The 13,040-nt window shown below is 38.2% G+C and overlaps 2 protein-coding genes and 1 long non-coding RNA gene across 5 annotated transcripts; 2 read left to right on the top strand and 1 right to left on the bottom strand.

Annotated features, from left to right (window-relative positions):
• The first annotated feature begins 519 nt into the window (after positions 1-519).
• Positions 520-3,977, top strand: LOC137941652 (sec-independent protein translocase protein TATC, chloroplastic-like). 2 transcript variants are annotated; one of them, XM_068787154.1, is made up of 4 exons: positions 520-800; positions 2,676-3,001; positions 3,089-3,379; positions 3,481-3,977. In XM_068787154.1, the coding sequence occupies exons 1-4, from the start codon at positions 569-571 to the stop codon at positions 3,688-3,690; spliced, it is 1,059 nt and encodes a 352-aa protein (XP_068643255.1). In that variant the 5' UTR covers positions 520-568; the 3' UTR covers positions 3,691-3,977. The 2 variants fall into 2 exon arrangements, with proteins under 2 accessions (XP_068643255.1, XP_068643256.1); XM_068787155.1 differs by having other exon boundaries at positions 2,685-3,001.
• A 1,098-nt stretch (positions 3,978-5,075) lies between these two features.
• On the bottom strand, positions 5,076-6,761 carry LOC137941483 (uncharacterized). The gene is made up of 3 exons (XR_011110407.1): positions 6,582-6,761; positions 5,882-6,009; positions 5,076-5,719 (listed from the first exon to the last, which is right to left on the bottom strand). It is a non-coding gene; the product is annotated as an uncharacterized lncRNA (long non-coding RNA).
• A 1,648-nt stretch (positions 6,762-8,409) lies between these two features.
• LOC137941819 (protein DETOXIFICATION 16-like) lies at positions 8,410-12,925 on the top strand. 2 transcript variants are annotated; one of them, XM_068787408.1, is made up of 9 exons: positions 8,410-8,864; positions 9,832-10,292; positions 10,597-10,683; positions 10,852-10,908; positions 10,992-11,230; positions 11,520-11,638; positions 11,738-11,824; positions 12,504-12,640; positions 12,718-12,925. In XM_068787408.1, exons 1-8 carry the CDS (start codon positions 8,574-8,576, stop codon positions 12,561-12,563), a joined length of 1,401 nt encoding a protein of 466 aa, XP_068643509.1. In that variant the 5' UTR covers positions 8,410-8,573; the 3' UTR covers positions 12,564-12,640; positions 12,718-12,925. The 2 variants fall into 2 exon arrangements, with proteins under 2 accessions (XP_068643509.1, XP_068643508.1); XM_068787407.1 differs by having other exon boundaries at positions 8,411-8,864; positions 9,748-10,292.
• Positions 12,926-13,040: the final 115 nt, after the last annotated feature.

Here is a 13,040-nt window from a genome sequence, read left to right on the forward strand (position 1 = left end):
ATTCGCGCTACCGTAGACATTATATGGCAATGGAAAGGATTAAATCCTGTACAAGTAATCCAGGACTAATGGATCCAACGAGGAAGCCCAAAATGTGGGGGCAGAGGCAGAAGTTTGGCTGAAAATGAGCACTGATTGAATAAAATCGAATAGACTTTATTTAATACCAGTAAGATTACATGAGTAATTTGGTGAAAAAATTTATGTAACTATAAGGCAACAGATTTAATTTTAAAGCCTTGCTCAAGGTACAAAAAAGTCGCAACTCAAGCCATACCTAAGTGGATGCAGATCAGGAGCACAATTCATATTTAACAGGTCATGAAAAATGAAGGAGAAAGGAATGATGGAAATGTTTTTTAGCTTATATTTTGTAACATTATTCTGGGCCCATGAGAGCTATACTACGTTAGCCCATGGCATGCGTTACGCACGAGTGGCTTTTCACAACCTGCACGTACATACGGCCGCAATATATCTTCCAATCCCGATTGACCTGCAACCGTCAACATTCAACAATCCTCCTTTTCCGACCAATTTTTTTGGCCTTCGAAGAAAGAGGGAAAAAATGGGGAGCGCGGCTCTTGTTCCTAATCTTCAGGTCGATTGCTTTCGCTGTATTGATTCAAGTAGGAAACCGAGTTCTCTACTGATTGGAAGGAAAAGACTGAACTTACGGAGCCTGGAAAGCAAAAAGAGGATAATTAGAACCGTTTGTTGTGCTGTTGAAAGTGGTAAAGAATCAGAACAAGGATTTGTGGTTGGTGGCGTTGGTTCTGCTGTTGAAGAGAGGCCGAATGGTAACGTAAAAACTCCTGGGTTTGGTTGTTGCTCCTCTGCTGTTTGTTCCCTAAATGACTCACCTGTCTGTTTCTCCTAGTACTTTGGATTATGTTGTTTGGAGTTCTCTTTAATTAGGGATTTACTCATGTATACACACCATACTTGTTAATCTAGTGATTCTACTTTAGTTTTACTTGCTTGATTTTGTAGAATCAGCTTTCTTTGTCCTTGGCATTTTGGATGTCTGGAGATAGATATCTAGGTATTTGCTTGATTCAGATCCCAGCTCTTTTTAACTTCTGGTTTGTCTTAGATGACTATATATTCTCGTGAGCTGCTTCCTTCTTTCCGTACTTTAGATTAGACGGTTTTTGTCAGTTCTTGCTTCTGCTAATTTTGTTATTTCTGTTAGATAATTTCGAATATTCTTTTTTCCCTGTTATCGAGTCTTCTGTATCATGTTCACTCTTCTGACCCTACTTTTCTGCTCCCTCCTATCCTGAAGTTTTTATCTTTTTTTTCTTCTTTTAATCAAAAAGCACAATGAGGGAGAGAGACCATACAGGAAGAGCTGGATAGAGGCAAATCATAAATAGAGCTTAAGAAATTCGGAAACAGAGACAAGAAGATATCAGGAACAGGGATCTTATAAACTAAAGCATACTCTAAAATTGGAGGATCATGACAATCTCTTGAAGGAAACTGTATATCAATTTGCATGATGAAGGAGGAAAGTACCTTCCCCTCTGTCCTGGTGCTTAGAGAGAAGGAGAAGATGCAAAACAACCCTTTTTTTAAATATAACTCTTTAAATTGTTTAAATAAATTATTTTGAGTATAGAAATATAAATCTATTTAGTGATTTTAAATTATATTGTTTAACTAAATTATTATGTAAAAAAATCTAAATCTTTTTAATGATTTTAATAGGGTTAAAGTCATAAAAGAGGGAAGAGCAAGGGGAAAAGGGATTTGATTGGGTGGAAGTGAATGTAGTTTCACAATTCTTGTGGTAGTTGACTGTATTTAACCCTTATTTTGAATGAACTGCATTTCATTCAAATAATTTATTTCTGGGTTTGTCTCAAAGAAACGCTTTTGAGGTCACTATTTAAAAAGAAAATGCAAAAGAAAACTGTTAAGGTCAGGCAAATTGCAGAGGTCATTTATTTGGCAGTCTAAATGGTGGCTCAGTCAAAAAAACTATTTATGTATAGCAAATATAAACATTAAAGAGGAGTAGAAAATAGTAATTTATGCTGCTGGTGAGGCCCAAAATCATTCCTTATTTGTCTGACCATCATTGCAAATGCGACGGGCCTAAGTAGGATCACCTGAGTTATTTATTTGTCATACCTTTTTCCTTTTTCTTTCTTTTCAATAAATTTAAGGATAAATCATTACCTTCTTCACTGTGTATCAAATTGAAGGTATTGTCATTTGGTAAGGGACGAGTCTACAGACAGGACAGAGTTGTTTCTTTATAAATCTTCTTTTGGTTGTTTCTTTATAGATTTTTCTAAGAAATTTGTCAGCAAATATCAAATATCCGCATGAGATGTCAACCATCTCTTGTTAGGGAGTTCTGTAAAAGATAAGGCACCTGAGAATATCTACTGTACACAGGAGTTCTTTACTAGGCATCTATTTACGCCTTTAATGCTCACTAACATATAACAAATTTGTGGAATACCCAACTAAAGTGGTGTGTCATTCTCTGCCTTGTGTTTGGTTTTGTCATTTTCTATCGTGGTTTTTTGTTATTTCACAGTGGGTTCTGTCTTCACTCAATTAAGCCTGTACGAAATGGGTAATCTATTCATTACAAACATTTTTTGAGGAAAGAAGTCTAGATGTTCTTTTGAAATTCTCATACTTACTAGTCACTGCAGGATTGGCAGGTTCCTCACTAGAAAGAACAGCCACACAAGCAGAATCTTCACAGAAAGAGCAAGAAAACTCTGAAGGCAGTTCCCTCTATAACCTTCTCTATCCTAGTAAAGAGCTTCTCCCGGATGATAAAGAGATGAGTGTATTTGATCATCTAGAAGAGCTGCGAGGGCGAATCTTTGTCTCAGTTTTGGGCGTCGGAGCTGCAATTTTAGGCTGCTTTGCATTTTCTAAACAACTGATAGTGCTTCTTGAGGCTCCTGTTAGTTCTCAGGGGGTTCGATTTCTCCAATTATCACCTGGGGAATTTTTTTTTACAACTCTAAAGGTAACGATTAGACCCTTTTTTATGCTATGGCTCATATTCATCAATGCAATTCTGATGGATTCAGTTTAGTAACAATCTTCCAAACAGGTATCTGGATACACTGGTCTTCTTCTTGGAAGCCCTGTTATTCTTTATGAGATAATAGCTTTTGTGCTCCCTGGATTGACAAGAGATGAGAGAAGATTCTTGGGGCCTATTGTCTTAGGTTCTTCAGTGCTCTTCTATGCTGGTATCTTCTTCTCCTATTCTGTACTCACTCCTGCTGCTTTGAGCTTCTTTATCAACTATGCTGAAGGGGCTGTGGAATCATTATGGTCAATTGATCAGTACTTCGAGTTTGTATTGGTGCTCATGTTCAGCACAGGCTTATCATTCCAGGTATGATCTTCAGTTGTTGTAGATTAATTCTGGTTGAGACTTATGGCAACTTAAACCAACTTTCTGTCATTTGATCTCAAGATGGTTTCTCTCTTCCACAGGTTCCTGTTATCCAACTTCTGTTAGGACAGGTTGGTTTAGTCTCTGGAGACCAAATGCTATCAATCTGGAGATATGTTGTAGTCGGTGCAGTTGTGGCTGCTGCTATTCTTACGCCGTCAACTGATCCTCTTACTCAATTACTCCTGGCGGGGCCACTGTTGGGTCTCTACTTGGGTGGAGCTTGGACGGTTAAGCTAATTGGTCGTTGAACGAGCTTCCATGCTTTGTTGGTTTCCGTGGCATTACGAGAGCCATTAATGTACTATATGGCAAAGTAGAGGGTAAGCACCCTCTTGTTTATAATTTTACTATTTTTTTTTTTTTTGTTGTCGTCTTCTCGGGTCAGTGGCTCTCTTTTTCACCGCTGGTAAGGAAACTTACTGCTGTGGAATTTCGTCTCACTACAGCAGAATGAACATATTCATTTGATGATTCCGTAGATATGGATTAAGATTCACAAAAAGAAAAAAGAAATTCAGGTGATGAATCCATCATCCTCGAGTCCATTTCATAAATTCATGTTCTATGATGAGATTTTAGGTTTTTGGCTGAATTGGATTTTATAAATACTCGAAAGAGGTTGCAAAATTTTCCAAAAAAGGAATCAGATTTGCCTGCATGTTATTGAATACGAGGTCGTAAAATGATTATTATATGGGCTTTTCAATGGTGAGGTCGTGTTCGCAAACGAAAGGATCATGGCTAATAAATGAAGGTAGTATATTCAAACGACTCTTCTGTACCTATTAATTTACAAAACAATTGTTAATAGTCAGATTTGAGTGTGATTTTTCTCATCGCTTCAAAAAATGAAAAAGATTTTTAACTGATGTTTACAATTGATTCACAAGTTGTATTACAATATATTGAAGTAGATAACGTGTATCATGTAATAAATTATACAGACTACGAACTCATGGACATGCCTTCAATTTTATCTCCCATACCAGTATTCAATGGCCCCGAAGGAAGTCAAATTTCCTTTAATAAGGAGCAATCTAAATAGTCACAAGCCTGATATAAACCTTTCGGGAAGCATTGTGAGTTCTGCTCGAATCCTTTCAATCGTACAGGAAATTTTTGCTTCAGTTGTTGTCATAGACTCAAACTCTGGAGAACGAAATCGATGCTGAAACCAGGGAGGGTGGAAAAGATGAAAGAGGTGGAGAAAGGAAGTGAGTCTGGGTTTTTCATTCGCGGCGTAGGGAAGTTGAGTCTGTCGACGGATTGCATGTTCTTGTAATTGTTAGCAGGATAAAAGGTGAGTAGATCGTGTGCCGTATAGATGAATTGAAGAGGAAATTCACAGAGCTGACCCAGAGATGCAGGAGTTGGAAGATGAAAGCAGACCCAGAGAAACAGGAGTTGGAAGATGAAAGTCATAACATAACCTATGAACGCAGACATTCCGTTGGATTTTAGCTAATTCCCTTTCAAAAGAAGGTATCAATTTTAATTTTAATTTATGGGAGATGGAAAAAGAATCTGTTCTAGCTTATGAAACCTTCCGTGGATTTCTTCGTTACCTGGGTATGGATTGTTTATTTCTGCAAGAGTACAATACACAAGCCAAGATTTCCATTTTCCAGTAACATCCAAGAAAATCCCAAGTAAATGTAAATCTCATTCTTTATAAAAAAAATAAAAAAAAATTTAAATCTCGTTTCTTTATTTTAAAATGTAAAGCAAGGATTACTTCCTCACTACCCCTCCCAAGAGGAAAGTAATAAAAGTGACAAGGAGACATTGCTGGAGGATGAGGAATTTGAGACAGACGAAATGCTACATAAATTCATAGTCTAATTGATTGCTAAAACTACCCTAATTCAACAACTCTGCATCATGAATGTCTGTTATTAGGAAGATGAAATGGATACTTCAGACAGGTTCTATGGATTTGTACATTGAGGTGCTGGAGACCAAAGCAGGCCCTCGAGCAGCAACTTGTGCGATGACTTTATTTCTGCCTATTTGAATCTGTACTCAGTACTAAACACTACTATGCTACTCTCTGCTCTCATCTGGTATGGTCTGTGGGGTGTCATTTCTAGGAATGAAGATGTGTATCTATGGATCGTCTCAGCTAAATAAGATCATTATTATGAAGTAAATAAGAGGGTGAAAGATATTTCTTTATTCGGTCGTCGCATCTTTGTGCTAGAACAGTTATGCTGAGGAAACCTCACAACTCTGAGAAGGGCCATGCATGCAGAAACAAATACAGTAGGAGGCATGAAGCTGAAAAGCAAGTGAAAACAGTACTTAGTAAGGATGAAGTTCAGGAACAGGTGAAAGGACTACAGAAATCAGACAAATCTGTACAGAAATTTTTTATTTTAAAAAAAAAAAAAAAACTTCCATCAGTTACATCCACAAAATTCATGGTAATTTGTTGTTTACCTGCAAGAGAGCCAAGGGCCTTTGCAGCTTCATGTCTAACCATTAGATGCTCATTGATATTTCTGAGTAGATCAGAAGAGGCAACAGAAGCAGCATTGTCTTGCAACTGATCCAAGTTCATAAGCACCCTAGAAAATAAATAAACCAGTATTATATTTTTTAGGTCAATAATAATAACATAAAAGAGAAAAGGAAAACAGAGTAACTTGACCATAAACTACATGCAAAATGGGGGGAGAAAAAGATTTTGGAAGAAAAAAACGGGCTTTTTTCGTTTGATTTAGAATCCACATATATCTAAGGGCTAATCAATGACTTTGTTCTAACATTTATATAATCTGTCCTGAAATGAGTAGACAATTAAGAAATTATCTATATTTAGACTGAAAGGATTTTAGAGTGGAGAAGATAAGACGGGAAAGAGAAGAGAAGAGAAAGATAAATCATTTGAAGTCAAATGTTCTCTAACCGCCATAAAGATCTCACGTTATTTAGTTCATCATATTAACATTATTTAACAATTTTAACTCATCATATATAGTTTAGAATAGGCAGTAGCAGAGAAAAAAGGGGAAGATACCATTAGCAATCTCAGACAGAGGTACAAAATTCCGTAATGCGTTACAGAAACAACTCTCCAGATAGCAGCAACACGGCCAAAAAAAAAAAAAACACAATCAGTGAGGAATCAGAAATATACCTGCCGGAGATAGGAGCGGGTGAGAGAAGGGACACGCGAGGAGCTTCAGCTCCATCATCCGGAGAAAATAACGAGAGAGGGAGGGAAAACGGAAAGAGGGAAAGATAAACGAGAAAGGGGAACAGAAAATTTTGTCGGGAAGTGGAAAATTCGGCTGAATGCGAAGAGAAGACTGGGCTACGGAGAGATGCGAGCGAGACGTCCTCTCCAGCCAAACTTTATGCATGAAGTCGAAGTCGCCTTCTCCTAACATGGAAACGTGACTTCTAGGTGATATGAACCCACAAGCCAAAATCGTCTCGTGGCTCCTTGTTGTGGGCTTTTGGGTTTAGAAAAAGACCATTTACATCCAAGAAGCTTGCAAGGTATGCGAAAGAAGTAAAGTGGGCCTAAGATTCAAAATGTGCTCGGATCCTAACGAAATGGAGGGAGGAGCCCATGACAAGTTAATCAAATATCCACCCTATTCTATAAAATTTAGAGTTTTAGTCGTGTTAAACAAGTTTAGTTAAGTAGATTAGAAACGCTTTGGGTTGCCTACTTAAACCTTTTACTGAGAAGGTTTCTGAAGGATAATTTCCTTTTTCTCTCTTCTTGTTTCCAACAATTTTACATGATCATTGTATCTATTTCAGTCCGAACAAATTTGTTTTCTCTCTCTCAAATCTTCTTATATTTGTTTGATGGTTGTATCTACTTTCAGTCCAAACCAAACAAAAGAGAACCATTTCCAAATCAATTGCCTTGCGTGTTTTACCCAAATCAATCGCCATCAAGATATGACTCAGCCACAGTCGTGACTCTGTTCCCTTCCTGTTTTGGTATCTCGTCTAAAGCTCATTTCCAAACGACCAACTTTATATAATCTTTGACGACTCTCTGCACCAAAGGAAAGAAAAATGGTACACAGCTGACGCTTCTGTTCGTTTCTTTAGTCGTGATAATTTAATGATGGAACCCGACAACCACCTGGAGACTCTGTTTCCATCATGGTTTGGTGACTCAACGGGCGAGTCGGGACCAGACTGAGGGCGGGTCACGGTTCGTATACTTGACTCACCGATCCATCTCCCGGTATAAACAGTCACGACGGCAAAAAAAACAGAGATTAGGATTTTCTGCCGTCGCCTCAACTACTGCCCTGGCTGTCCCCGAACCTCCATCGCCGCATCCGTGCCAGATTCCGAAGCTGCCTTGTCGAAGTCTCATGGCCACCGGCAACCAGAACCGAACCGTCCTCCTCCGTCATTGACACTAGATCTCCACCTCAAGCCTCTTCAACTCTTCTTTCGTCTGTCTCCTCCCTCCATAAAATTGTCACCTTATAGCCATTTATGATGGATGAAGCTCTTAAATTTGTATGTAATATAAAATTATAATTATAATTATAATAAATAAACAATAATCAATAAGTGGTAGAAATATTGATTGATAAAACCTAAAGTTAATAAATATTATCACGTTAAAAGTATTTAATAAAAATATTTGCACAATGAACAGAATGTTCACTGCATTGTTATCTGACTCATCACGTCTTATCAAATTTTCTGTCGTATCCCTTCCGACTTTTCTACATGAGTCGCGTTCTAGAGAGATATGGTACTCGGCCAGCCTAGTCGGAAGAGCCGACACGACTCACCCTAGAAGACTTGGGATTGGGCGATGCCGAAGGTCGATCCGAGTGGCAAAACCCTGGTTTTAATCACTTCTTGCTCTGATCTTGTTTTTTTTGTTTTTTTGGGTACTTGCACTGGGTTGATAATTGGCTCTTTCTGCATGCACACTAGAATTATTGGAGAGCTTTTATTTCCTGTTAATTTGCATCTTAAAATCCAGAGTCAATCCTCCAGGCTGCAGCACTACAAGGATATTTTTGTCATTCAAAACAATGCCTACTGAACTTGTGGTTCTTTATACACATGCTTAGGATCTGGCTTCTTCGTTGTCGCGGCTCTGCAGTAGTCCGCATAGACACACAGGCAAGAAAGAGAAATGGAAGAACAAGATGGACCTGGGACGACTCTACGATCTTCTCTCATTTCGAGCTCTGAGAAGGGCTACGTATTTGCGGGGGAGGCTGTGGAAGATAGCTGTGAAAGCAACGTTGTATTTGAAGAAGTAAAGAGGCAGCTGTGGTTGTCTGGGCCTTTGATATCTGTTAGTTTGTTGCAGATGTGTTTGCAAGTCATTTCTGTTATGTTTGTGGGTCATCTCGGGGAGCTTGCTCTTTCTGGTGCTGCAATGGCTACTTCCTTCGCTGGGGTCACCGGTTTTAGCTTTTTGGTAAGTGTGCCTTCCTTTCTTCTTCAATAGATTTTCTGTGTTCTGCATCAGGCAGTATAACTTTTTCGTTTTCTTTGACCCCTGTAACTAGCTTGAAACGACATCTTCTATATCCAAATAGTACCATTGATTAACCTGATTTTTTTCAAAGTCTACTCCACGAGTGGTGGATAATAATTACGAAAATAGGAAATATAAATTTTTATAAACAAATTTCATTGTTACGGGCGATGTCTTTTTTCTTTATAAATGCTTTGTTTCTTTCTCTGTAGAATTAACTTAGAGGGCGCCCATCTTGTGGTACATCATCTTGATAAGATATTTCCGAAGATCTAGTGTTTAGAAGCACTATCTCTGTTTTGCTTCTCTGTTATCAGACCTCGATATAACACATTATGAAGACTTTATTGCTAGATTAAAAAGCATTTTTCTCTCGACTGTTTGTTTTTGCAGTTCAAAACGATGTTTTTTAATATTATTTCCAACTGCTTCGTCCTCCAATCACCTCTGGAGGCTCTCTTCTTAATGAATTCGCCTTTCTCACTTGTTTACAGATGAAAAAAAAATGCTTCATCATCCAAATTTTAAAGAATCTTATAGTTTTTTGCCAAATCTTGAAAAGCTCGTTTTCAATCTGCTATTATTTGTGTCTCTTCTTTGATGACTTTGTAATATGGGTAGTTACAATCACTTTCTCTCAAAGAAATTAACGCGAAAGGAATTTCAACTCTGCATTCTTCCTTGTACAATTCATCGTCTTTTAACTTGTTTTGCAGTTCAGCTCTGAATCAGTAAATGGGCGTAGCTTAAATTCTAGGATCAATATAGATAAGTCTTTTTCTCTTCCCTCACACTTCGAATATTTGGCTCTTCAATTAAATAGCTGGGGATGGCAAGTGCATTGGATACTTTGTGCGGGCAATCATATGGAGCAAAACAGTATCATTTGCTTGGTATCCATATGCAGAGAGGCATGTTTGTCCTTCTACTTGTAAGCGTTCCTCTTGCAACCATCTGGGGCTACACAGGCTTCATTCTCCTTAGCATCGGACAGGATCCAGAGATAGCAGCACAAGCAGGATTATATGCCCGTTGGATGATCCCAAGTATTTTTGCCTATGGACTTCTGCAATGCCTTGTCAGATTTCTACAAGCACAAAATATTGTATTTCCTATGATGATAAGCTCTGGAATGACTGCTTTGGTTCACATCCTTCTTTGTTGGATATTGGTGTTTGAATCGGGACTTGGCTTCAAAGGAGCCGCTTTAGCAAATTCCATTTCTTACTGGGCTAATGTGTTATTGTTGGCACTCTATGTCAAATTTTCTCCAGCCTGCAAGAAAACTTGGACTGGTTTATCAAAGGAATCTTTGCATGATGTATTCCATTTTATACAGCTTGCTGTGCCTTCTGCTGTTATGGTCTGGTAAGTTATCTGACACTTGAATAAATTGAGGATCCATGACTCTATTCTCATGTCAGGGCTTACCCATCGTATCAGAGCAATGGGCTTGCATGTTAGTCAGGATATTTGGTACGCTTTATGAAATCATATTGATTTAGCGGTTCGTAGTGAGATCCTTCAATTGGGTGGTGTAACTCTGCCCATTTTACAGTAATCAATATGGTGATCTATATGCTCGATCTTTTTTTCTGAAACTATGTTCAAACTGATTGAAAATTTGATTCTTAATGTCTTGAAGTTTGCTTGTTCTTTTGACTTGAAACAGCTTGGAGTTCTGGTCTTTCGAATTTCTAGTCCTACTGTCTGGTCTTCTTCCGAATCCAAAACTAGAAACATCAGTATTATCCATAAGGTTAGTAGTTTGCAGTGAATATTATCAAATTTTCACATACATGAACTAGAGCTAGATCTATACAGCTGTAATCATCTTGTAGGCTTCGTGGTTCAGTTATATCTAGTAGAATAGATTGAACAATCTAAAAGCAGACTCTGTAGTACTGACTTTCATCAACCTCTGCAGCCTTAACACAGCTTCACTGGCCTTTATGATTCCATTTGGCCTTGGTGGAGCGGTCAGGTCAGTCATAGGTCAATATCAGCTTTCTTTATTTTGTTTTCATTATAGTTTCTTTTTAATTGATGTCAGTGTCTCTCCTGCAGTACAAGAGTTTCCAATGAATTGGGTGCCAGACGTCCTCAAGCAGCTAAATTAGCAGTTAGAGTTGTGTTGGGTTTGGCCATCACGTTTGGTCTAGTAGTGGGAACAACCATGATATTGGTGCGTAAAGTGTGGGGTTATGCATACAGCAGTGAGGAAGAAGTGGTGAGTTATGTTGCAGTCATGATGCCAATTCTGGCCACCTCCAATTTCTTGGACGGGATCCAGTGCGTGCTTTCTGGTACATGCTTCCTCTTCTGTGCCATCATTAGCATATCACTCCATTTAATTTATTTTTTTCTTTGAGCAAACATAAGCCCTTCTTCTCTTATATGAATATCTACTCGTTATCCCCTAGTGGTAAAGTTGAATAGAGGGAGAGAGACATGTAGCTGACTCCAATATGATTGTGCCAAGCCCTGATATTAACAATGATGTTCACATCTTGTTGTCAGTAGCAATTTATCATGACATCGATCTTCAAGTTACAGTTCTAAATCAGCTTACAATTGTAAATATAAAATATGTAGGTACTTGTAGAGGTTGTGGTTGGCAGAAGATCGGGGCCTTTGTCAATCTTGGAGCCTATTACATTGCAGGCATTCCTAGTGCTATTCTATTGGCTTTTGTCTTACATATTGGAGGAAAGGTGAGATTTTGAGTTTCCAGCCTTACACAATATTTATGCAATTTTAGTGTCTGAAATACTCTTGATCAGTGTTAGGAGTGATAAATTTTTCTGACATAGGGTCTCTGGATGGGGATCATATGTGGGCTTCTTGTGCAAGTGAGTCTGCTTCTAACCGTAACACTTCGCACCAACTGGGAGCAAGAAGTGAGTACTATCTTTTCTGTCATCCTGAGCATGATGTTGGATTTAACTTGACGTATTTCTTCTGAGAATTCATCCATGATACAGTTCATGTGTAAGACTAGAAAAGTAAAAACAATCACAACTTCAAATCCTTACCGATACAAGAAGGAAATAAAAGATGGTTTAACTGCTGAGTAACTAGTCTCATGGCTAAAATTAACTTCATCTATTTTATCCCTCTTGATCAAATCTGCCCTCCTGGACTAGCTCAATTTCAATGCAGGGTACATATTCACAACTCACAAGACATTTTTCAAGTTTTTAACAGCTCATTTACCTTTTCATGCCTGTTACGAACCATCTGGGGAAAAAACGTAATAAAACGAAGGAAAAGCAAATTATTTCTTAATCTGAGGCATGTTATCATAGGATTGGAATCTTACTGCCAGGTAGACAAAAAAATCATTTTTCATGCAAGCTACTCTTGCATTTCCCTGAAGCTGTCTTTCCCTGACAACATCTGAAAATTTCTTGGTTTCACTTTGATCATTTGATTGCTCCAAATAGTGGCACACTGATTATTCTCAAAATAAAAAAATAAGCACAAGTATGTGGTAATGAACTACCACACAAAGTTCAGAGCAACCATTTTTATACACTCGTGGCTCCTAACCAGTTTTATCTCCGATTTATGTACCAGGCAAGGAAGGCCAGAGATAGAGTTTACAGCTCTTCTCTCCCAGTAGACATGGCACAGTGAAGCTAACTCGTTACCTTTAAAGTTTTAGCTTTTGACAAGCAATCCTATAAAACTATGAAGAATACGTCATTGTATTCGTAAGTAGACTCATCTTGAACTCCTGGGTAATCTTTATATCACAATCCATATCTAATGCATAAACGACTTTTCACAGATTCAAGAGTGACTGAACAACTCTGCAAGCAAAATGCTGTATTTCAGGGCACCATGAGTTCTCTTGAGGCAGCAACATGATCTGTAACATGTCTTGGACAAATAGATGTATAAACTCAGTAGTGGGATAGATCAGTAAGTAAAAGGACTGAATACCTTCATCCGTTCCGGTTACCATATTAAAAACTTCTGTGGTTTATGATGCTTCAGTAGCATAGAATTAGCTTCATGAATAAATTCACTGGCTCAAACCCTGAAACGCCCTTCACTTGTACTTTCTTCAAATGCCCACAAGGGATTCTGAATGGGGAATGTGTATGGTGA

This window comes from Aristolochia californica, unplaced genomic scaffold, assembly GCF_029961685.1.
Source record: "Aristolochia californica isolate CCGP_79_NKW_82.1479 unplaced genomic scaffold, dmAriCali1.0.hap1 SCAF_9, whole genome shotgun sequence".
NCBI lineage: Eukaryota > Viridiplantae > Streptophyta > Magnoliopsida > Piperales > Aristolochiaceae > Aristolochia > Aristolochia californica.